Source organism: Nyctereutes procyonoides, unplaced genomic scaffold (genome assembly GCF_905146905.1).
Source record: "Nyctereutes procyonoides isolate TBG_1078 unplaced genomic scaffold, NYPRO_anot_genome, whole genome shotgun sequence".
Lineage (NCBI taxonomy): Eukaryota > Metazoa > Chordata > Mammalia > Carnivora > Canidae > Nyctereutes > Nyctereutes procyonoides.
Window position 1 is genome coordinate 6,465,845 of NW_026575025.1, and position 24,317 is coordinate 6,490,161.

The 24,317-nt window shown below is 50.6% G+C and overlaps 1 protein-coding gene across 1 annotated transcript; it reads left to right on the forward strand.

The window, feature by feature from the left end:
* The first annotated feature begins 23,345 nt into the window (after positions 1–23,345).
* LOC129503169 (mas-related G-protein coupled receptor member X2-like) lies at positions 23,346–24,317 on the forward strand. The gene has a single exon (XM_055315142.1). It carries the CDS (start codon positions 23,346–23,348, stop codon positions 24,315–24,317), a length of 972 nt encoding a protein of 323 aa, XP_055171117.1.

A 24,317-nucleotide genomic window follows, 5' to 3' on the forward strand; every position in this document is an offset into this window, starting at 1 on the left:
AGGGTCCCTTGTCACTGGGTGGTGAGAGGGACTCGGGGGCCCGCGAGCTGCCCTGCTGGCCCCACATGGAGGCTGGTGCCTGCCTCTGCTACCCACCGTCACTCCCTGAACCGGCCTTGACCCTGTGGGCCTTGGGGCCCTGGCCTGGGGGTCAGTGAGGAGCACCCTCTGTCCTCAGCCCTACCGGACCAGCCTCCGACAGAAAGGACAACGCTCCCCCGAGCTCCTCACCCTCTGACCTGACTGGACGCCCTGATGAATGCAGCCACGAGGCTCTCCCCAAAACAGGCTGGACGCCACTCCTCTGAGGGCCCTGTGGCCTGCCCCAAGGTCAGCTCCTTCTTGCCCACGTCCCCGCTTTGTCTCCTGGGTGTCTCGGCACCAGCCAAGCGCAGACATGGCTCTCAGAGGCCTCAAGGCCGAGACCCTGCCCTGGGGCGTGGGTCAGCCTCCAGAAAGGCGTTCCTGCAAATGCAAACCACCCCTGAGAGGGATGAAGGCGTGTCCAGGGCACTGTGCAGAGAGCCGTGATGGTCCGAGACTCTGCACAGCGAGAGGTCAGCGTCGTCCCAAGGGTCCCGTGGAGACCCTGCTTGGCGTGCCAGCACCAGAGGGGCCCCGTGGTGGGGACCAATCAGATCCAGGAACATGGGGCTGGAAGCTGAGTGGCTCCTCCCTTCCCGGAGTACCGCGGGCTCCCAGAACCCTCTGAGATTGGCCCCCACGAGAGGAAGGGCCTGTCTGTCCAATGGGAGCAGCCTGACAGCCTCACCTGCTTCGACCAGCGACGATCCCCCCCTGGCCTCCCCTGCACCCGCTGTGTGATCACTGTCGTGCTTCATTTGCCCCTGATGCCTACACACCCTGCCTGAGCCCATCCTCTTGTCTTCATTCCTGCCTGGGCCCTACCTGCTGGGCTTAGACTAGGATCCCCGAGTGGGTCCCACCTATACTTGGCAGCTAAAACACCCACCTGGACATCAGGCGCTCCTGTGGACCATGACCCCCGTCTGGCCTTCACCTGCTCCTACTGGCCACAAAACCCACTTGGGTCTCATCTGCGGGACTCTGGCTATGATCCCCGCCTGGTACATAACTGCTCTTGCTGCTGATCATTCCCACTGGGCCCTACACGTCATCCCTGGCTGTGAACCCTGCCTGGGCCTCACCTGGACCTGGTGACTATGATCCCCACCTGGGCTTCACCTGCTACTCTGCCTGTGATCCCACCTGAACTCTACCGCTACCGATGACTACGATCCCAGGTGTGCCATCACTTCCTCCTGATGCCCGGGAATGTCCCCCGGGTCTCACTTGTTCCAGATGACTATGGTCCTTGTCCCCGCTGACCTGGCTCATCCTTGGCTCTGATGCCAGGCTAGGCCTCACTTGCTCTTGCAGGTATTGGTCCTCACCTCTAGTGGGCGCTCCAGCGTCTCTGCGCTCTCTCTGGGCCTCACCTTGATGGTACTCGGCTATTATATTGGCCTGTTCCGAGGCCAGCAGGGTCTCCAGGTCCTCCTTCATGGTGCTGCAAACCAAATGCATCCAAGTGTGACTCCAGGAAACCCTTCAGAGAACACACGGGTCTCACTGCTCCCTGTTGAGATCCCCATCTGTCTGCCCAGAGCGTGGACACAACCCTCGAGTTCCGAGGGGGACATGCTGGACTGGCGCATCACACGCGGGCACTCGCTCTCTGTAGCTCGCCCACCTACTGGTCACCTTCCCAGCCCCTGTCCCAGGACGTGCCGTCATGCTGAGACCTCGGAGCACCAGGGGCCCATGAGTCTCCAGGGAACTCTTGACCTGATGCCTGGGGTGATGACTCCCAGCCTGATGCCAGAGCCGCAAGGCAGTGAACGGGCTGGCCAGCGAGACTCCTGTGTGCATGGGGGAGCTCACAGGTCTCCCTTAGATGCCACAAGCCCAAGCACCAAAGGGGAAAAGCAATGAACTGGACTTCATCAAAATTAAAAACTGATGCCTGCAAGAGGGTGAAAATACAACCCGCCATGAATGCAACGAGATGTGAATGGCCTGGGGATGGGTCTGGGGGCAGCTGGAGGGACTCTGTGTTCCCTGCATGTGAGGAGTGTGCCCATTTAGGAGCCAGGAGGTCCCAGGAAGCCGTGCTCTGGCCCACACGGGCCAATGGGATGTGGGTCATCACCTGTCATTGTCCATGGGTTTAGGAAGGGCTGGAGAGGTTATGGCTTGGGTCTCCCCTGCACAGCACAGGCTTTATGAAGGAGAGGGGGGTGGAGGGTGACTGTTAAGGGCTGCTGGAGCTGCCTCAGGCTACTCTATTGAGGTTCGGGGTGTTCTGGACCCCAGCTGGGAGGCCAGCGCCCCCACCTGGCACCCATAGTCCCCACAATGTTGGAGGGGAGCATGGAGCCACTTCTACTCACTTGTGACCTGTCGCTGTGTGAGTTGCACCTATTGTCTAAGCCTGGGATCTTGGGAAGAGTGGGGAGGGAGTGTGGTAGAGGCAGGTACAGAGAGCACAAGTGCCTCCAACGGCCTGGGGACACAGAGCACAGAGTGTGCCAGGGAGTGGTAACCATGGGTCGCCACATATCCGCCCATGGTGGGGTCCCGCATCATCAGTGCAGTCACTGGGTCACTTTGCCCTTTGCCCTACACAGTGAAGGTCAACGGTCCCATGAGAGTGTCCTGGCACCACACAGGGTGGGAAGGAGAGTCTTGGCACCCTCCCAGCATCCTTCCCTCCCACCCTCAGGTCTTCTAGGCCTCCTGCCCTCTAGGTATCCTGGGTTTCACGCACGTCCTACAGCTCCTAAGCATTCACAGCTTGCCTATTGCACTAAGAACATTTGAGGGGACCTGGGTGGTGGTTCAGTTGGTTGAGTATCTGACTCTTGATTTCGGCTCAGATCGAGATCTCAGATTCTAAAGCTTGAGTCTCATTTCGGGGGCCCTGGGCTTGGGTGAGACTCTACCTGAGATTCCTCTCTCCCTCTGCCCCCCCTGCCCCACTGCTTGTGAGCCCTCGTCAAATAAAAACTTTAATAGATTTAAATTTAAGAACAGTTGAGAAATCTTTATCCTATCATTTCTGCAAAGGTGCCTTCTTATTTGTGTGGCTGTTTTGCTGCCTTTCATGGATCCACTCTCATTTCTATTAGAAGCCCCTATTGTTTAATATTTATTGAAGTAGAGTTGAGATGCAATGTTACATTCATTTCAGGAGTACGACGTAGTGACTCGATGATTCTGTCCATCATTCAGCGCTCCCCATATAGAAGTGTAGCCACCATATATCCCCGTACAGATTTATTATAATGCTATTGACTGTATTCCCTATGGTTACTTTTTAAATATCTGTGACTTATTTTATAAACTTAAGATTATTACCTCATAATACTCATCTCTGTTGCCCATCTCCCACCCACTTCCCCTCTGGCAGTTCAACCAAGGTGATACTTCACATTAAGAAGACAAAGCAAAAACCCATATGGTCATCTGCATCGTTGCAGAAAGAGCATCTGACCAAGTACACCTTAAAACACAAAGTGGGTTTAGACGACACATCAACAGAAAGTAACCGTGTATGAAAGCCCATACTAACATCACAGTGTAGTAAAAGCCTGAAATTGTTTCGCTTAGGAGCAGAAATAAGACAAGCCAGCCAGTCCCTTCTCAGCACTGGAAGTCCTAGCCGCAGCAATCAGACAAGAATAGTAAAAGGCATCCCACTGCTAAGGGGGATGTCAAACTGTCCTTATTTGCTGAGGCGTTGTACTATAAATAGGAAACCCTAGAAATTGCTCCAAAACTTTTACGACTCCTGAGTGAATTCAGCAAGGTTGCAGGATATATAATCTACATACAAAAATCATTAGCCTTTCTATGTACCTACAAAAGGCTATCCAGAAAGAATTTAAGAAAACAAACTCTCAGTAGCATCAAAAGGAAAGAAAGGTAACCAAGGAAGTGAAAGATTTGTGCACCGAAAACTACCCAACCTTGGGGAGACACCCTGTGCCCAATGGTTGGAAGGTTTCCATACTGTTGAAATGTCCATAGTACCCGTAGCCAGCCTCACCGTCACTGCGATTCCTGCCAGAATCACGATGGCAGTTGTTCAAAGTAGAGAAACCAACCCTCACGTTCCCACGCCCCCACAGATGACCCTGCACAGCAAACACAGGACAGAGGTGAGGAGCACAGCTGGACGCAGCACCTCCGGAGTTCAAACCATGTTACAAAGCTACAGAAGTAACGGTGTAGTTCTGGGGCACCTCGGTGGCTCAGTGGGTTAAAGATGCAACCCCTGATCTCAGTTCAGGTCTCGATCACCAGGTCCTGAGTTCAAGCCCCAGGCTGGGCTCCACGGGGCCATGCAGCCTATTTAAAAACTAAGCAAAACACAAAACCATCCCACAGTGGTGTGTTTCTGGCATAAGCCCATTGAGCAGAATAGAGAGCCCAGAAGGAAACTCACTCTGATGTGGCCAGCTGGCCACCGACACAGGTGCCAGGAACACACAGTGGAGACAAGATGCAACGTCCCAGAATGCTCTTGGGCAAGCCTGACATCCCCGCATCCACCCGCTGAAGAAGGAAATTGGACCCTCATCTGACACCACCCACACTGTAAATCGACTCAGAATGGACACCACGCTTCGCTCTAAGTCCTGAACCTGTAAATCCCTGAGAAGAAAACACAGAGGAAACCTTCCCCCTTGCTTTCCTATGCTCAATAATTTTCTACTCTTCTGCCTTCTTTCATGCTGAGCAAGTTCCAGATCCCATTTTCCCACCGTCCCCCTTTGGAGGGTCGCAGTCCCATTGGCCTTACTATGGTGGCTTCTTTTCAACGGTTACCTTGTGCGTCTGCTATGGGGAGCCTGAGAAGGACATCATGAGTGTAAATCGCCTTCTTGTGCGTGGCTTTTCCCCCTGAGGGACAGTCCCCCTGGGGCGGCATCAGGACGTCACACACTGGTCAGAACTACCGTGTTTATGGTTCTTGACTGTTTTGTAACGTGTAATTGTAATTTTGACGAGAATTTGTAATATTGTTTGTTAAGATAAAGAGTATGATGAACCCCCATATGCGATCACCCAGGTCCACCCCAAAGTCTCTGCTCACCACACCCTTCCCCGCAAGCAAGTGTGACACAGCACACTTGAAACCTCTGGTCGGCTTTACCTGTAGTGGTCTCTGGACTTGACTTTGAAAAAGCGGATCCCCTTTTTCTGTATACCCGTAATGCAAATTCCCTCCTGTTTCCCAGAGTTTGTTTATGTAATCTCTACCCCCAACATGGGGTTCGAACTTACAACCCCGAGTCAAGAGTGGCATGCTCCACTGACTGGGCCAAGGTAGATGCCCCAGTTTTTATTGAAAAGGTTCACATTTTTATATTGACTCCTATGATCTATGTTGAGTTAATCTTTGCAATTCAGAACAAGATTCTTCCCGCTTTTTGGCATAAGATTGTCCAGTTATTCCAGCACTCTTTGTCGAAAAGATCCATTCTCTAGTAAATGAGCTCTCTTCCTCTGTAAAAGAATCAATGCCCCTGACCGGCCAGGGTCTCCTCTGGGCTCTCTCTTCTGTTCCACTGATCGGTGTGTGTATCCGTCACTGACCCTGCAGTGGCTCCATTGCTAATACTTCATCGTTGGACTTGCGATCAGGTGACGTGTTGCTCACACGGTTATTCTTCTTTTCCCGAATCCTTAAGCTGTCCTACGCTTTCCATCTTTGCATGCGAGTTTGAGAATCAGCTTATCTCTACCTACAAAAAGTCTCCCTGGGATTTTGATTTGGACGGCTGTTGACCCGTACACCGTTTAAGACAACCGATGGCTTTACTGCAGCAGATCTGTCGATCCCTGAGCATGGTATGTGTCCCCATTCGTTTCGGTCTTTACAGGGGTCTTTCTTCAAAATGTTGCAGGTTTCAACCTATGCATTCCTTGCAAGCTTTGTGTAGATGTCTCCTGAGTATTTGATTTTTCTTGGAGCTATTGTAGATAATAGTCTTACCATTTCTTCCTTCTAAATGTGGTTTTTCTGTTGCATTCTTGCATCCCAGGACCTCACCAAACTTACGTATTAGTCCTACAAGTTTTTCTTATAGTTTCTTTGGGATTTTCTAATCACGTCCTCTGTGAACACTTTTCTATCTTTCCCACCTGGGTCCAGTTTTAAATTTTTCATTGGAGAGCCTGGCTTCCAGTATGGTGTTGAATGAGACACAGAAGAGATTTCTCTCTTGTTGCTGGTGTTAGGGAGAACATCCGGGCTTCTCCTTTACCCACGTGTGTGCTTCTGTCTGTTATTATGGATGCCCCTGACTGGTTGAGGGTGTTCCCCTTATTCTAACTTTCTGGGATGTTTTTATCATGAATGGCTGTTGAGTTTTACCAAGTGCTCTTTCTTATCACATGAGATGATCTGTGATCTTTTTCTTTTTTTAAAAGATTCCTTTATTTGTTAATTCATTAGAGACACAGAGAAAGAGGTAGAAGCAGGCTCTCTGTGGGGAAACCGATGCGGGACTCGATCCCAGGACCCCAGGATCATGACCTGAGCCAAAGGCAGATAGATGCTCAACCACTGAGCCACCCAGTGCCCCTGTGACCTTTTTTCTTTAGATTATTAGCATGACAGGATATAATGATACATGTTCAACTGCATGTTCAGGATAAATGCCTCTTGGGTGAGGTGTGTTTTTAAATATATATTATAGCATTTGAATTCACTGTTTTGATTGAGGATTTTCTTTTTTTAAGATTTTAAAAATTTGTTTATTTGAGAGAGAGAGAGAGAGAGCAAGAGACAGCAAGAGCTGGGGAGAGGCATAGGGAGACAGAGAAACAGGCTCTAGCTGGGCAAATACCCTGGTGCAGGGCTCGATCCCAGGACCCTGGGATCATGACCTGAGCCGAGGGCAGACGTTTAGCCGCATGAGCCATGCAGGAACCCTCTGAGGATATTCACGTGGCTCATAAGGATGTTTGTCTGTTGAACACTTTTATTTCTCTTTCTCTTTTTCTTTCTTTCCTTCTTCCTTCTCTAATTCCCTCCCTCCTCTCATCCCTGCTCCTGTCCTTCTCTTCCTCTCTCTCTCTCTCTCACACTCTGCTTCCCTCTCTATTTCCTTTTGCTCTTAGGTGTGGGTATCAGGTAATATTGTCCTCGTGAGTGGGGACCTCTTCCCTCCTGTCCTCTTTTTCTGGAAGAGATGCATATAACTGGTGGTCTTTCTTCTCTAAATGTCTGGTAGAATTTTCCTTTGAAAGCATCTGGGGATTTTTCAGTTGGGGAACTACAAACTCCATTTAAAAAATTGTTTATAGGGTTGTGATATTGTGCTTTATACTAAGTATGTTCATCCAGGTTCCTGGCTCACAGCTCACAAAACACATTGGAATTTCTGAGAGCAAAGGGCACATCTTCTGTTGCATAGCTTGGTCTCTTGTCCACAGTGGCTGAAATCCCTTCAGAGCCGTGAAGGTGAGGTGGTGTCTTGTTCTGCATTCCCAGCCCCACTCCACCGCAGCTGGGTTTACATTCATGAGGGGACTACGGGAAAGCCCTAAGGATGGGGGCTGGGTCGAGGGGGACCCAAATGTGACCTGAGGTTTGGCGCCTCCATCAAAACTCAAAAGGAAGGTCAGTCAGAAGGCTTTCAGGTGGGTGAACCACGTGCCAGGCCCCTGGCCCCAAGCTCCATCCGGTAGAAGGGCCCAAGGACCCCTGCAGACCTCACCCCATGTATCTCTCCATTTGGCCATTCATTTGTGTCCCTTCACATCCTTTGTCATAAACCTGTACCCTACTAAGTCACCTGGCCTCCCTAGTTCTGTGAGCTGCTCTAGCAAATGAATGGAACCAGAGGACATGATCGTGGGGACCTCTGACTAATAGCTGGTCAGTCAGAAGCACAGGAGACAACCTGCCTGGTGCCAACACTGGGGGCTGTCATGCGGGAGTGTGTCCTCCCCGGTGGTGCTCTCTCTTCAGGCAGGTGGAGTCAGAACTGAGTTCATTTGGTGGCTCTCCTCGTGTCTGTGAGAACTGTTAATTCCTGGGTGATGTGGGAACATGTGTGCATGGCACACACACACACACACACACACACACACACTGTAAGGACTCTTCTGGTTCTCTGTTTCATCTTGAGGGAATTTGCAAGTGTGTGTTTTTGAGAATTGTTCCATTTTGTCTGTGGGTAGCCTTGTTTGTGTTTCCCTTCTTACCCTTCTCTGGTGTTCCTGGATATGATTGAGATCTCTTTCCTAATATTGAGAAATTAGGTGTTCCTTCTTTTATTCTGTCTTGCTAGAGTTTTATCAATGTGCTGATAAAAAGCAACGTGTGGAAGGATAAACCCAGTGCACCATTTGTACATATTACACAATGCAGGGAATAGCACTTTGTGTGTTTAGGAATGGGTATGTATGTGATTGAAGATCCCTGGGGGAATGATGGCCCTCACAGAATGAGTTTGGAAGTTTTCCTTCCATTTCTATTTTTTAATAAAGTGTCAGAAGAATGGGTATTCATTCTTTTTAAAAAAATATTTGTTAGAATTCCCCTGGAAAGCAATCCAGCCCTGGATTGTTGTGATATTTTTGATTACTGCTTCAATTTCCTTGCTGGTCATGGGTCTGTTCAGGTTTTCTCCTAATTGAATTTTGGTATTTTATATGTTTCTAGAAATGCATCCGTTTCTTCCGGATTGCCTCATTTGTTGGTGTATAGTTGCTCATAATATATTCTTATAATTGTTTGTATTTCTTCAGTGTTGGTTGTGATCTCTCCTCTTTTATTCATATTTTCATTTATTTGGGTCCTTTGTCTTTTCTTTTTAATACTTGTGGCTAGGGTATTATCAATCTTATTAATTCTTTCAAAGAGTCTGGTCTTAGTTTTGTTGGTCTTTTCTACTGTTCTTTTGGTTTCTATTTCATTGGTATCTGCTCTAATCTTCTAATTCTCTTCTGGATTTATGCTTTATTTACTGTTCTTTCTGTAACTCCTTTTGGTGTAAGGTTAGGGTGTGTATTTGAGATTCTTCTTATTTCTCGAGAAATGCCTCTATTGCTATATATTTCCCTCTTCACACCTCCTTTGTTGCCCCTCAAAGGTTTTGAAGAGTTGTGCTTCCATTTTTGTTTCCATGAATTTTTGAAATTCTTCAATTTCCTGATTGAACCATTCATTCTTTAGTAGGATGTTCTTTAACCTCCCAGTATTTGAGCTCTTTCCAAATTTTCTCTTGTGACTGAATTCAAGTTTCAAAGCATTGTGGCCTGGTAATATGAAGGGAATAATCTCAATCTTTTGGTACCAGTTGAGATCTGATTTGTGACACCGTATAGGTTTCAAATGATCTCTTCTGGAGAATGTTCCACATGCACTCAGGAATAATGTGCATCCTGTTGCTCTAGGATTGAATGCTCTGACTATATTAATGAAGTCTTTCTGGTCCAGTGTGTTATTCAAAGTCCTTGTTTTCTTATTGATCTTCTGCTTAGATGATCTGTCCATTGCTGTGAGTGGGGTGTTAAATCCCTTACTATTATTGTATTATTATCAAATTGTTTCTTGGTTATTAATTGGTTTATATAATTGGCTGCTCACAAGTTAGGGGCATAAATATTTATAATCATTAGATCTTGTTGGATTTACCCTTTCATTATGATAGAGTGCCTTCTTCATCTCTTATTAAAGTCTTTGCTTTAAAATCTATTTTTTCTCAACAAATACCCACCATTTGCTTCAACGTGGATGGAACTGGAGGGTATTATGCTGAGTGAAGTAAGTCAATCGGAGAAGGACAAACAGTGTATGTTCTCACTCATTTGGGGAATATGAATAATAGTGAAGGGGAATATAAGGGAAGGGAGAAGAAATGTGTGGGAGATATCAGAAAGGGACACAGAACATAAAGACTTCTAACTCTGGGAAATGAACTAGGGGTGGTGGAAGGGGAGGAGGGCGGGGGGTGGGGGTGAATGGGTGACGGGCACGGAGGGGGACACTTGACGGGATGAGCACTGGGTGTTATTCTGTATGTTGGTAAATTGAACACCAATAAAAATTAATTTATAAAAAAAAAGAAAAATAAAATCTATTTTTTCTGATATCAGGATTGCTATTCCAGCTTTCTTTTTACATCCTCTAGCATGATAAATGGTTCTCCAGCTCCTCACTTTAAATCTGGAGGTGTCTTTGGGTTAAAATGAGTCTCTTATAGACAGCATATTGATGGGTCTTGTTTTTTTTTTTTAAATCCAATCTGGGGATCCCTGGGTGGCGCAGCAGTTTGGCGCCTGCCTTTGGCCCAGGGTGCGATCCTGGAGACCCGGGATCGAGTTCCACGTCGGGCTCCCGGTGAATGGAGCCTGCTTCTCCCTCTGCCTGTGTCTCTGCCTCTCTCTCTCTCTCTCTCTGTGACTATCATAAATAATAAAAAAAAATCCAATCTGATATCCTTGCCTTGATTGGGGCATTTAGTGCATCTACATTCAGAGTAATTCTTGAAAGATATGAATTTAGTGCCATTGTATTACCTATAAAGTCCCTATCTCTGTATGTTGTCTGTGTTCCTTCCTGGTCTTTGTTACTTTTGGGCCTTCTCTTCATTTAAAGGATCCCCCTTTAATATTCCTTGTGGGGCTGGGTTAGTGATCACAAATTCTCTTATTTTCTGTTTGTCCTGGATGCTCTTTATCTCTCCTTCTATTTTGAATGACAGCCTTGCTGGACAAAGTATTCTTGGTTGCATATTTTTTTCATTTAGCATCCTGAATATATCATGCCAGTCTTTCTGCCCTGCCTGGTCTCTGTGGACAGGTCTACTTCCAGTCTAATGTTTCTACCCTTGTAAGTTACCGACCACTTGTCCTGAGCTGCTTTCAGGATTTTCTCTTTGTCTTTAAGATTTGTAAGTTTCATTATTATTTGTTGGGGTGTTGACATATTTTTATTGATTTTGAGAGGGGTTCTCTGTGCCTCCCAGGAGGGATTTTGATTTTGTTTTTTTTGGATTTTGATTTTGAATGCCTGTTTCCTTCCCCAGATCAGGGAACTTCTCAGCTATAATTTGCTCAAACAACCTTCTTCCCCCACTCTCTTTCCTCTTCCTCTGGGATCCCAATTATTCTAATATTGTTTTGCTCTATGGAATCACTTATCTCTCAAATTCTCCCCTCGTGGCCCAGTAGTTGTTTATCTCTCTTTTTCTGTTTCTTTATCATTTTGTCTTCTAGATCGCTGACTCTCTCTTTTGCTTCATTTATCCTAGTGTTAGAGCCTCCATTTTTCATTGCATCCCAGTAATAGCCTTTTGTATTTAGACCTGATTAGATTTTAGTTCTTTTATTTCTCCAGAAAGGAATTCTCTGGTGTTTTCTATGCTTTTTTCAAGCCCAGCTAGTATCTTTATGATCATTTTTTCTGAATTCTAGTTCTGATATCTAACTTATATCCATATTGATTAAGTCCCTGGCAGTGAGTACTGCCTCTTGTTCTCTTTCTTAGGGTAAGCTCTTCCACCTTTTCATTATGTCCAAAGAAGAATAGATGAACAGGAGAACAAACTACAAAAATAGCAACAATAACTCCAGAAAGGTAGACACTAAACAAATCAAAAGAGATCAGAAACCAAGAAAGAAAAGAAAAAAAAGAGAATAAAATCAAACAGATGAACAGAACAGGACAATACACTATATCTTGGGTGTGCTTTGGTTTATTCGAAGAAACTAGATCCCAAAATTATAAAGAAAGGAAACCATATGTATACAAATATAAAGTTGCATATAATGAAAGGAAGCCAAAAATGAATATATATGTGTGCATATATATATGCAACATAAATGTAAAAATGAAACGACTTAAGAGAGTTTATAAGATATTAGCTGAAAAGGAAAAAAATTAAAACTGAAGATTTAAGAATCATTAGAAAAAACCCACAAATTTTATATACTATTTTCCCTTCATGCTGAAGTTTTACAGAAGAGAAGTAGAGAGATGTGCCTCTCTCCAGGTGCAGAAGACTCAGGTAGCATGCACGCAGGCATCCTTGACTGCTGTGTTCTCAACCCATGGGCAGAAGGCAGAGGAATAGCCCTACTACTAATAATACAGTAACTGAAGCAAAGAGCTGTGGACAGATGCCTTCAGAAGCCCTCATGCCCTGTTGCCTCCCTCCGGCCCTGGACCTAGAGGCTCAGGGGGGTCCTGCAAGCCATCTCCCCCCCTTTGAAGCTTGTCCACAGATGTTCAGTTCTCTCCACCCTATGGAAGGGGCCTGAGATGCTCAGTAAGCACTGCTTGTCACATAAACTTTTTGGTGCAAGAGAATGGAACAGTGAGTAGATCAGGACCTGTCTCTGCCCCGTTTGAGTTTACATGGTGGTAACTGCTAAGAAAGAAAACAAAAGGAGGTGGAACAGATCTGAGGGGCCCGATGGAGCAAGCGGGGCTGGGGTGAGGGGGAGGCGTCTGGTAGCTTTGCTGGCCGGGGTGCAGACGGCTCTGTCTGTGGCTCATCTCTGAGGCCTGTGTCCACAGACAGCCTTCCATACAATTTGAGCTTGATTGATTTTTTTCTAACCGGAGAGTTAGTGAACCCCGTGGAGGTCCCTGGAACTCCGGGGTGGTGAGAGCTCGGAAGCACCATCCGGTCTGGAGAATGTTCTGGTCTTAGCAAACAGTTACTGCAGACAGAGGGGTAGCTGGGCAGCCCATGGCACGGCACCGAGCTGGTATTCCAGGGGTGCTGGGCCTGAGCACAGCCTCCTCTTTCCACCTTGACTCCTTATCGACATTTTATTGAAGATGGAGCCTCAGAGGTGAGCTGCTCATGTGGTGGGAGCCGCATGTGTGAGGCCAAGAGCTGCTGGAATGAAGATCCTGCTGGACAGCAGGTGCGTGCCGGAGGCAGGAGAGCTCTGCTCATTGTTTCAGGGCTCTGAGAGATGCCAGGAGCATGGCTGGGAGGAAATCCTCGACAGTACATGCCAAGCAGAGCAGGACTAACATGACACGGTCACCAGACCGTGGCTACAGACCAGGGGCCACCTCACCCGTGTTCCCCGGGGGTCATTGTGGCCTCTCCGAGTCTCCACAAGATGCATGGAGCCCTTTGCTGGGAGGAGCCACCACCCCCTCCAGGCCTCGCAGCGTGAGCTTGGACATCTCTGGTGAGCCGGCCGGGCTCTGAGAACCAGCTCTTGATGACCCTACACATCCCACCATGGAGCCCAGAACACTGTGCAGACCTCAAGCAGGGTGACTTGAGAGTGAGACCCTCTGGGCTATTCCTTTCACCAGGTGCATAATTTGGAGTATGGTTTTCCAGTTGTTCATTGTGTCCTGGCAGCTCTGAGATGGATGGACAGATGGACGGAGGGCCAGGGAGCAGAGTCCTGGCCTCTCTAGACAACCTGGCTCCTTTTTCACTGTGCTGTCCTCAGGGAGTGCCATGCAGTGAACGGGACCCACCTGAGGAGATCACATGCTATTGAGGGAGGTCCCCAACAACGGCCTGCATCCCCCGCGGAGGCACTGTTGTGGCAGGTAGACTGACCCATGCAAGCAAGGCAGCTGCCAGGGGACAGGATGGTGAGAGAGCAGGGCTCAGGGTAGGGGTACCTGTGAGGACCTGTTGGGACCTATGGAGCAGGAGGGGAAACTGAGGCTCCAGCGGCCTGCTGCCTTCTGTAGCACCCAAGGCACCTGCACTAAGCAAGGCCCCCCCAGGCGAGATGCGGGTTCTCCGCCCCAGCCAACTTCAACGGCCAAGGACAGGCAGACTGCCTTCTTGAGGATTTTCTCTTCCTCCCATCTCACCCTATCAGAATCACCTTAACCCACAATGTCTCCCTTACACGTGACAGCAAAACACATCAACCAAATCCCACAACTCAGACACGTGTGGAAGGAATCTGGCTTCATTTGTTGGGGATCTCGGTAAGGAGCAAGGTGTGACAGCAGGAGGGGGAAACGCCTGGCGTGAGCTGACCGCGGCCTCCAGCGGCTGCGATGTGCTCAGCCCGGCCGAGAAGGGTTCCGCGCTTGCGTAGAGTCAGGAAGAAGTGACGTTGGGAGAGACATGTGAGTGAAAACTCAGAACTCAGAGGTGCATGTCTGTTCGCATCCTCTGCCTCCTACAAGGTGTGTGCATCCTGGCTCTGGACACCATCGTCACCAACGTGCCCCTGAGAGCACCTGCTGACCCTGACCCAGGGTTTGATGTACTGGGGATGTACTGGGGCAGGGATGAGACAGAGACAGACAGAAAACCCAGTTTACCCCCAGGGTCCCATGCAGGCTGCTGGCGATGGCCCTGACCCGGGGGCGGCACTCTCTCCGGCCGGGTCTGTGTGCGAGGGGCGGACAGCTAGGGGCCTCCAGCAGGTGGTGCTCCCTGCAGGAGACATCCCTTTATCCGGGACGATCCAAGTGGTACACGTGTGTCCACCTCAGGGTTTGACTTAATAGACTGGGTCTTAAAATCTGACCACCAGCACTTTGACGTCGTTGAAACAGCTCAGCCCGGTAATTCAGACACATTCGGCCTCCCTCCCCGACCCCACCCTTCCTGCGCCACCGCCCTGCGCTCAGAGTCACACCTACTGTCTCATGCCTATTTTGTTTCCCATTTTTCAACGCTGCTCTTGATCCAATGAATTGATTCCATGATCCCCCAACGAGTTAGAGTCTGCAGTTTGGTAAACACTCTCATAGAGCGTTAAAATTGCAGTGTCCCTGCATGTCCCCTACCAGGCCACTGAGGGTGGGGCTCGACTTTGAGAGCCCGGCGTCCTGTACACCGTGTGACACCTGGCAGAAATCCGTCAGCACTTTAAAATCTAAGTTCCTAAATCTAATCTCATCTAAATTCCTAAAATCTAATCTGAGAGTTCTTTCCCGTGCACGCACACAGATGGAACACTGTGATAAAACCTGAGAGCCCACCGGGCAGGGGCCGTGCGGTCAGGGTGCTAAGTCCACAGACAGCCTGCCCACGAGGGCGGGGCCGCAGCGCCGGCGCACCGGACTCCGTTCACAGTACCACGATGACCACCCAGCCTGGCTTCCTGGCGTCCAGCCCACCTGCGGTCTGGTGGCCTGAGACATTTGTCACACTTCCCTTTTTATTTATTTTAAAAAATTGAAGTGTTGGCATACAAAGTCCTGTCGTTTTCCGCTATGCAATCAGAGTGACTTGATATGTTTAAGATTTTATTTATTTATACATGAGACACACACAGAGAGAGAGGCAGAGACACAGGCAGAGGGAGAAGCAGGCTCCATGCAAGGAGCCCAATGCAGGACTCGATCCCAGGATCCTGGGATCACGCTCAACCACTGAGCCACCCAGGCGTCCCATGATTCGATATTTCTGTACATTATGGGATGAGCCACAGGGCGCATTACCACCTGCCACCTTATGTGACATGGGTGTTACTGAGTCTGTTCCCTGTGCCGTCCTTTGCGTCCCTGCGACTTATTCCTCCTGCAGCCGCGAGTGTCGGGCTCTTGGTCTCCGCCGTCCTGCCCATCCTGCCCACCAGTGCGTTCTCTGTATCCACAGCTCGGGTTACGTTTGGTGTTGTCTGTTTGTTTAGATTCCACCTACGAGTGAAATCAGATGATGTTTGTCCTTCTCTAGCCGACTTAACTTACTCAGCACAGCTGACCCTGTAACGTCACAAATGGCAGGATCGCATTCCTGTTTACTGCTGAATGACATTCCATCATGCGTTCACCACATCCTTATCCATTCGTCCACCGATGTATGCTTGGGTCTCCACCAAGTCCCAGCTGCTGTGAATACTGCCACCACAAACACAGGGGTGCTGATCCTTCTTTGGTTGGGGTTTCCAATTTCTTCAGACAAATACCCCGAGTGGAGTTGCTGAGTCTTAAGGTAATTCTGTTTTTTCCCATTCTTTCTGTCTCTCCCTATGTCTTTCTCTTGTTTTTTGTCTGTCTCTGTCTCATCCCTGCCCCCAGTACATCCCCAGTACATCAAACCCTGGGTCAGGGTCAGCAGGTGCTCTCAGGGGCACGTTGGTGACGATGGTGTCCAGAGCCAGGATGCACACACCTTGTAGGAGGCAGAGGATGCGAACAGACATGCACCTCTGAGTTCTGAGTTTTCACTCACATGTCTCTCCCAACGTCACTTCTTCCTGACTCTACGCAAGCGCGGAACCCTTCTCGGCCGGGCTGAGCACATCGCAGCCGCTGGAGGCCGCGGTCAGCTCACGCCAGGCGTTTCCCCCTCCTGCTGTCACACCTTGCTCCTTACCGAGATCCCCAACAAATGAAGCCAGATTCCTTCCACACGTGTCTGAGTTGTGGGATTTGGTTGATGTGTTTTGCTGTCACGTGTAAGGGAGACATTGTGGGTTAAGGTGATTCTGATAGGGTGAGATGGGAGGAAGAGAAAATCCTCAAGAAGGCGGTCTGCCTGTCCTTGGCCGTTGAAGTTGGCTGGGGCGGAGAACCCGCATCTCGCCTGGGGGGGCCTTGCTTAGTGCAGGTGCCTTGGGTGCTACAGAAGGCAGCAGGCCGCTGGAGCCTCAGTTTCCCCTCCTGCTCCATAGGTCCCAACAGGTCCTCACAGGTACCCCTACCCTGAGCCCTGCTCTCTCACCATCCTGTCCCCTGGCAGCTGCCTTGCTTGCATGGGTCAGCCTACCTGCCACGACAGTGCCTCCGCAGGGGACGCAGGCCGTTGTTGGGGACCTCCCTCAATAGCATGTGTCGTCACAGGCTGTCCCTCTGGGCGCGTCTGGGGCCGTGACCCTGCTTCTTGTGAGGGCCCCACCATCCCAGGTCAGGGCCCGGGCCACCTCTGTGTGGGTTCCGACTCCGGGCCATGTGCTGAGATGCTGGGGGACGTTCAGGACATCGGCACGTGAAGTTTGAGGAGATGCAACTCAGCCCCTTAACAAGGGGTTTGCTGAGCATAAACAGGGAGCCTTCGGGCAACGAGAAACAGAAGCTGATGGTTTTGGCGTCAAGTTGAAGCTTATCGTTTTCAGAGGCATAAGCTGAAGACAAGTGAGTACATGTGTGGCCGCGGAGTGGTGCGGAGAATTGACGCGAAGGTCGTGCCAGACAGAACTTTGTGTGTTTTCTGTCCCTGACAAAGCAAAGTGAAGTTTCTAGAAGTAGTTCTCGCTTTTGCTATAGAAGCTTGGTATGTGGGTCGTGTTTGGAAAGCTGGCAGAAGTGCCCGTGTGAAATGGATTAAAAATAAATTAAAATAGTAAATAAAATAAAAATCTTTTTTTTTTTTTTTAGAGGATTTTACGTATTTATTCACGAGAGACACAGCCTGGACTTGCTGTAGGTCAGGTCGCCACTGCCCCCCTGCATAGGCACTGTGCCTCCCCGCATTTCTCAGACACCTGACACGCTGCACCAGCAGCGCATCCGCTGCATCCCACCCGCTGCCGGGAGGTCTCCCTGTCATGCTCCCTGTCTGGCCGGGGCCTCTGACTCTGTGCCAGCAGACAGTGGGTGACCCCGCCCCAAACCCTATCCCTCCGCCACCCTCCTGGTACCGGCCCTGACCAACCAGGGGCCCTGGGGAAGCAGTCTCTGTGACCCAGGGAAGTGTGTAGGGAGCTCATCAGGGGGTGCTCCTGGGGAAGGAAGGGGGGGTTGGCAGCGGGAGAGCAGGAATATTCTGCAGTCTCAATGGAGGCCACCACAGTGGGCAGCTCAGAAGCTGGGCAGCCCTTGAGCAGGGCTTGACTGGAGTGGGAGGGCCAGCGGTGACATAGTGACCTACTGAAGACTCAGCTTCAGCATAGAAACCGAGTTAATACACAATCTTCACCTACACTTGGACAAAGGTGCAGAGCTGCTGAACGCCGAGTATTAATCTAATCACCGAAGCATGTCATCTTTATGTGAATGCTTGGCAGCAAACACAAGGGCTGAAATAGGGGCACCTGGAAGGCTCAGCGGTTGAGCATCTGCCTTTGGCTCAGGTCATAATCCCGTGGTCCTGGGATCGAGTCCCCCATTGGGCCCCCTGCAGGGAGCCTGCTTCTCCCTCTGCCTGTGTCTGTCTCTCATGAATAAATAAAATCTTTAAAAAAATTGCTGAAATATTTAAAGCATTGAACACTTCCTTCGGGTCTCATGGCTGCTTCTGGAACAGCTCGGTCGAGCTCTGCACGAGTGGATGCCTGCGCGGTGCTGGATAACATAGCTGACGCCGCGGCTCGAGTCTAGGCTGTGAGGACACCCTCCGGTGGAATGTGTTCTGTGCCATCGGCTCGGGGGCACGGGGATTGTTGGAGAAGCCAGCCTCACCTAGGGACGTCCTGGGTCTCCGATGAAGCAGGAACTCTTAATTTCATGGACGTGGAGTTCATGACTTTCTGACTGATTACATGGAGCACACATGCACACGTGTGTACTTTTATTCCATGTCCGAGTGCAGTGGCTCTGTCGCATGGAAGTGCCACGTGGTGGCTTCAAGTCAATGACCCAACTAGCCTGTTTATTCCACGAATCACCGTCTTGAAAGATTTTCTGACTGACATGCTGTGGGCCTTCGGAGTTGGAGGTCTGGGAGACATTATCTCAAATAGAACAAAGTGACCTTGTCATTTCAAGGAAAATGACTGGCAGGTTTTTTTTTCTTCTTCAAGATTTTGTTTATTTATTCATGAGAAACACAGAGAGAGGCAGAGATACAGGCAGAGGGAGGAGCAGGCTCCCTGTGGGGAGCCCAATGTGGGACTCGATCCCAGGACCATGGGATCATGACCTGAGCCGAAGGCAGATGCTCAACCGCTGAGCAACCCAAGGGCCCCAGTGACTGGCAGTTTTTATCACCAATGATGCCACGTGGGCTTTCAAGGGAAAAGAAAAACATCACAGTTCTGAAAACGCACATGCCCACTGTGCTGGCAGTCAGAGCTTCCCAAGGCTTACAGAGCTCTCTGAGGACATTCGTGGATGTCAAATTTGTGGCTAACAAATGTGAGCAACACACAGATGTACTGACAGTTTATAACTCAGCGAACCGGTGTTTCCAAGTAACCGTGTGATGTTACAAAATCACACATGAATCAAAGATCCCATCAGAGTGCAGTTTAGACGATAGATTTTAATCAGAGTATGAAAACTGTATTGATTTAGTTTCAGATTCCACGTTGTGACTAACCTTTCAGAGGCTAGCACGTCTAGGGCTTTGGTGTACTTTAGAGAAAGAATATTTCCCATTTCACAGGACAGTGTCTAAAAGGGCTTTAAGGGGGCGCCTGGGTGGCTCCGTTGGTGAGGCCTCCGCCTTGGGCTTGGATTGTGATTCCAGGGTCCTGGGATCAAGGCCCAGGTTGGGCTCCCTGCTCAGTGGGGAGCCTGCTTCTCCCTCTGCCTCTGCCCCTCCCCCTGCTTGTGCCGTTCTCTCTCTCATAAATAAAATCTTTTTAAAAAAAAATAAAAGATCTTTCAAAACCCTCTTTCTTGTTCCTGTAGCATATTGGTGTGAGGCTATTATCCTCTACATCAACCAAAAGAACATTGCGCAACAGGGTGCACACGGAAACGGACGCAGGAGTCCAGCAGCCTCCCCCAAACCAGATACTAGAAAGATGTGCATGACAAGCACAACAATGCCACTCTTCTCTCTGGAAGTTTTTGTTTTTTAAAAAATCATTTAGGGATGTGTGAGTGGCTCAGTAGTTGAGCACCTGCTTTCGGCTCAGGGCCTTGATCCCGGGGTCCCAGGATCGAGTCCCACATCGGGCTCCCTGCATGGAGCCTGCCTCTTCCTCTGCCTGTGTCTCTGCCTCTCTCTCTCTCTCTGTGTCTCATGAATAAATAAATAAAGTCATTTATTTTTTAATTGAAAAATGCTATTCATGTTAACATGCAATGAGTTTATTATTTTTATTTTTAAATGACTTCATGAAATAAATGTATTTTTAAATTTCTAGGATGGTAAAAATCTATAGATATAAATTGCTTCCACGAAGACTCGTTGGGGTCTTAGGATGGAGCTGTTTGCACCTCACTGCCATAGAGACCTAAAAGGCTTGGAAAGGAAGGAAAGTGGGTGACTTTTTTGTGAGTGGTATTCGGTTGAGAGGCTGGAGCTGGCTGACACAGGCCCCCATGTGGAGGAAATGCAACTATGTCCTGGGCAGGCCTGACAGATGTCCTCTCCCGTGGCCAGCCAGACACACATCCTTGTCCTCTTTCCTCACCAGGCTTCCCTGACGTCAGATTGTTCAGCAAAACTGAGCACCGTGGAAAAACCCTGGGGAGTCTGGGGAACACGACGATGGAGTGATTTCTGGGTGCGTCTGTCCCTAGGGGGCTCGGGAGCCCAGGCGGGACCCTGCTGACCCTGCCCGGGGCAGACTTTCATCCTCAATGTCCAACCTCTCCTCCCCAGCAAGCTGGGCCACATGGTCCTCTCTCCTTCGCCATTCCGCTGTCCCTCCCGAGGGCTGGCCCGTCTGCAGCACAAACGTGTGTGTGGCCTTGGCTCCCCTGACGCGGCTCGCAGCCGTTCTGCACCCTGGGGCCCACCCCGTTGATGTCGAACCTGGAGTGCCCGTGTGTGGGGCGTCTGTGTGAGAGGCAGGACCCGCAGGAGCTGACAGGGCAGAGCATCGGGGAAGGTCTGGGGGTGACTTGGGGTGAAGACCCCGAACGCGGCGTGGGGGCCTGTAGGGACATCTCACCCAGCCCATTGCAAGGGACCCTCAATGAAGGCTTCGCCTCCAGAACACACGCGATATTGCAAAGTCTCCAACGTCATCCCAGGTCATGGTGCAAACCGGCAGCGCGGCTGGCGCCCTGTAAACATGTGGTGGAAACTTGTTGAGGATGTCACGGTGGGGAGGCAATGGCCCTGAGCACACGGGAGGAAACGCGGGGACAGATACCGAGATACCCTCCTGGGACGGTGCCTGGACTCTGATTGGCTGTGGCCGCGACACAGGAAGACAGGCAGGACCTGAGGCACCTTGATAAGCCTGAGGCCCTGCTGCCTCCCCAGAACTCGGGGAGGCCCTTCCTCCCCTCACCGACCGGCTCCCGCACCCGCATCCAGGTGAGAGTCAGTCGTCGGGCACTTTCTCCTTGTCGTGTGTCTCCCCCTAGAAAGTCGGGCGGGGATGTGGTGGGCCCCAGTGTCTCCTCCACATCCCTCCTGTGTCTGTGGTGTCTTCCCACCCACCATCACTGTGTCCTTGACCCCACCGTGCTCCCTGCGTCTGGGCTTGGGCCCCGTGGCTCCGTGGGCAGCACTGATGCCTCAGCTGTATACCTTCTGGACAGTTCTCCAATGTGTATTTCCTCAGATTTTACCATTATGTGTCTCTTCCCGGTCCAGCCACAGCATCCCGGCATTCTCTCCCCATCACTCAATGGAGTGACGTGCGCCATTGCCACGTCCAGACCCGCAGCACCAGGAGATCTTACGCCACGTGAGCCCGACAGCTAGGGAGGCCGGCAGCTGCTTGGCTCCTGAGAGGGGAGGCCGCGGACCCAGGAGAAGCATGTGGCAGTGGATGTAGCCTTGATGTCCTGACCTCCTCCGGCCACCAGACCTGCCGACCAGCCCCCTCGCAGGCAGCGCCCCGGGACGTTTTGGTGAGCTAAGTCAGTTTTCTTTGGTGACATCACTCCCCTAGTGATCCATCCTCCACTTTATTAGAATGTTTCTTTAGCGCATTAGAGACCTATCATCTCAGACAACCTGAAATATGCTAAATCCTTCATGCCATCAATCTATCTCACAAGTTCAAACTTCCAAGGAATTGTGACTGCACCTGTGGTCCGCTTGGCGTCCGGGCTCTGCCCTTAGCTCTCCAGTTCTCTTCCCCTGCACCCTCCCCTCTTGAACGTACCTCCATCGGCCCCTGTCCACCTACACGCTGGACACGTTCTCCCCCAGCTCTATCCTTTCGGCTCTGTGATAGGTATCACCCTCTTCAGAGGTGTCGGCCAACCCTCACATCATGATGTTGGCCAAACCCATGCCTCCGGATGACTCTTCCCAAATCCCAGCCTATGTGTCCAGCAGCCATCTGGACATTTTACCTGGACGTGCTACAAACAGCCCCAAATTGCAGGAGCCTGAGCCCTCCAGTGGCAGAATGGGTCACCATGAGGGTTCCGACTGCCCTGAAGCATGTTCCCAACAAATTTAGCTGCCTCAAACCATGTGTGTTTGTCACCTCGTTGTCACCTTCATTCCCTCTTGCCAACCTAACAGTCACAGATTCTGGGGATCAGGTCATGGGTGTCTCTGGGAGGAGCCCATCTTCTGTCTACCACAGCTCCTGGGATACTCAAATTCACAGCCCGTAGAGCCCACAGAGCACGTTTGGGGGGCTGGCTGTCTTTTTGGGGTCATCAGCACATGGGTGGTACTGGAGGAGAGGCAGTGCATGAGACCCCCCAGGGGCTCACACAACTCACCATCTGCACCCAAGGAATGAGGTAGACCAGATGTCTCCACCCACCCTTACACCACCCACTGTCTTTTCCCTTACATCCTGGGGGACTTGCTCACTCATGCCTCGGGCCCTTCCTGGGGTGGTTTCTTTTTTTTTTAAATTTTTTTTAAATTTATTTATGATAGTCACAGAGAGAGAGAGAGAGAGAGAGGCAGAGACACAGGCAGAGGGAGAAGCAGGCTCCATGCACCGGGAGCCTGACGTGGGATTCGATCCCGGGTCTCCAGGATCGCACCCTGGGCCAAAGGCAGGCGCCAAACCGCTGCGCCACCCAGGGATCCCCCTGGGGTGGTTTCTCTGTGTCATGCATCCCTTCTTCTGACGACTTCTACTGTCTTTAGATCATTTAAGTGGTGGCTCCATCTTTCTCCTAGATGAGTCCCAGAACACTATCACGTTGTCCTGTAAATGGTTGTCACGTGAGGTTCCTTGAGGGCAGAGACTGGGTCTCCCCAACTCCCGCTGCCCCTGCCTCTGCATTCAGCTTGGACACTCATCTGGTGGCAACACCCAGTGAACTGATGGGAGTGAGCCATGCTGATGCTCCGGGGACCCTGCCCATGAAGGTGAAGCTGAGAGGTTATCTCAGCTCTCTCCCCTAGGGAGAGCCAAGAACAGTAGGAAGGCCTCTCACTCAGGACATTTGTGGCCAGGGGTGTGTATGGGGGAAGGATAGAGGGAAGGGGAAGACAGAGACAAAGGGAGGGAGGAGGGAGGAGGCGTGAGGCACCTGCTTACCTGCCTGAGACTCTGCATTTGTCTTTGCCTGCCCAGGGGTGCGCAGGACCTGCTGGCCAAGGGAGCACGGCCTGACCCTCCTGAGCCCAGTCCTCCCCAGCATGGACCAGTACCACAAAGCCATCAATGATTCCAGCAATGACATCACAGGGATGAACTTGAAGGTGGACACTGCTGGCCACGTGCTCTTCCGGTCCATCACAGTGGTCGTGGCCCTTTGTGGGTTGGTGGGAAATGGGGTCGTAATCCAACTTGTCCATTCATCCATCAGGAAGAACTCCTTCTGGGTCTACACCCTCAGTCTTGCTGTGGCGGATTTCATGCACCTGGGTTTGCAAATTGTGTTCTGTGTGCGACGGATCCTGAGAATTTTCCTCTGGTCCTGCTTTCAGCTTCCCAGTATATTGATGATCTTGAGGTTCTTCTCCTATTTCACTGGACTGGGTATCATGACGGCCATCAGCTTCCAGCGCTGTCTCTCTGTCCTCTTCCCTATATGGTACCGGTGCCACTGTCCTAAGCACCTGCCAGCCTGTGTGAGTGTCTGCCTCTGGCTCCTGAACTTTTTGATGAATATCCTGAGAGGCTATGCCTGCGGTCAGTTGTCCATCCAGACAACTAGCTTCTGCCCTGCACTTGTCACCATCACCAACCTGTGGATTCTCTTCCTCTTCTCTGTCATGGGCACGTCCAGCCTGCTGTTACTCCTCCGGGTCCGGGAGAACACACAGCTGCATCTGCCCAGAAAGCTCTGCATGGTCATTCTGTTCACCACCCTGGCCTTCTTTCTGTGCGGCGTACCCCTCAGCATCATCAGGTTCCTGGTATCGGAAGTGGGGAACCAGACCTTTGACGACATCTGCATTCTCCTGTCTTCCATCAACAGCACTATGAACCCTGCCATTTACTTCTTCATCAGAGGCAGTGGGAGGCGGCAGCCAGGGGAGCCCCTGGCGGGGGTCTCCAGAGGGCCCCAGGTGAGGACCCAGAGCCAGGGAGAGGCACCCATCCAGCCGAACAGTGGGGATGGCCCCCTGCCAGGTGGCGAGTTCCCAAGTGGGGCGGGTGATTAG

Bases quoted from the DNA above. Each gene is read 5' to 3' on its own strand.
- LOC129503169 (XM_055315142.1), top strand. From the start codon at position 23,346: ATGGACCAGTACCACAAAGCCATCAATGATTCCAGCAATGACATCACA.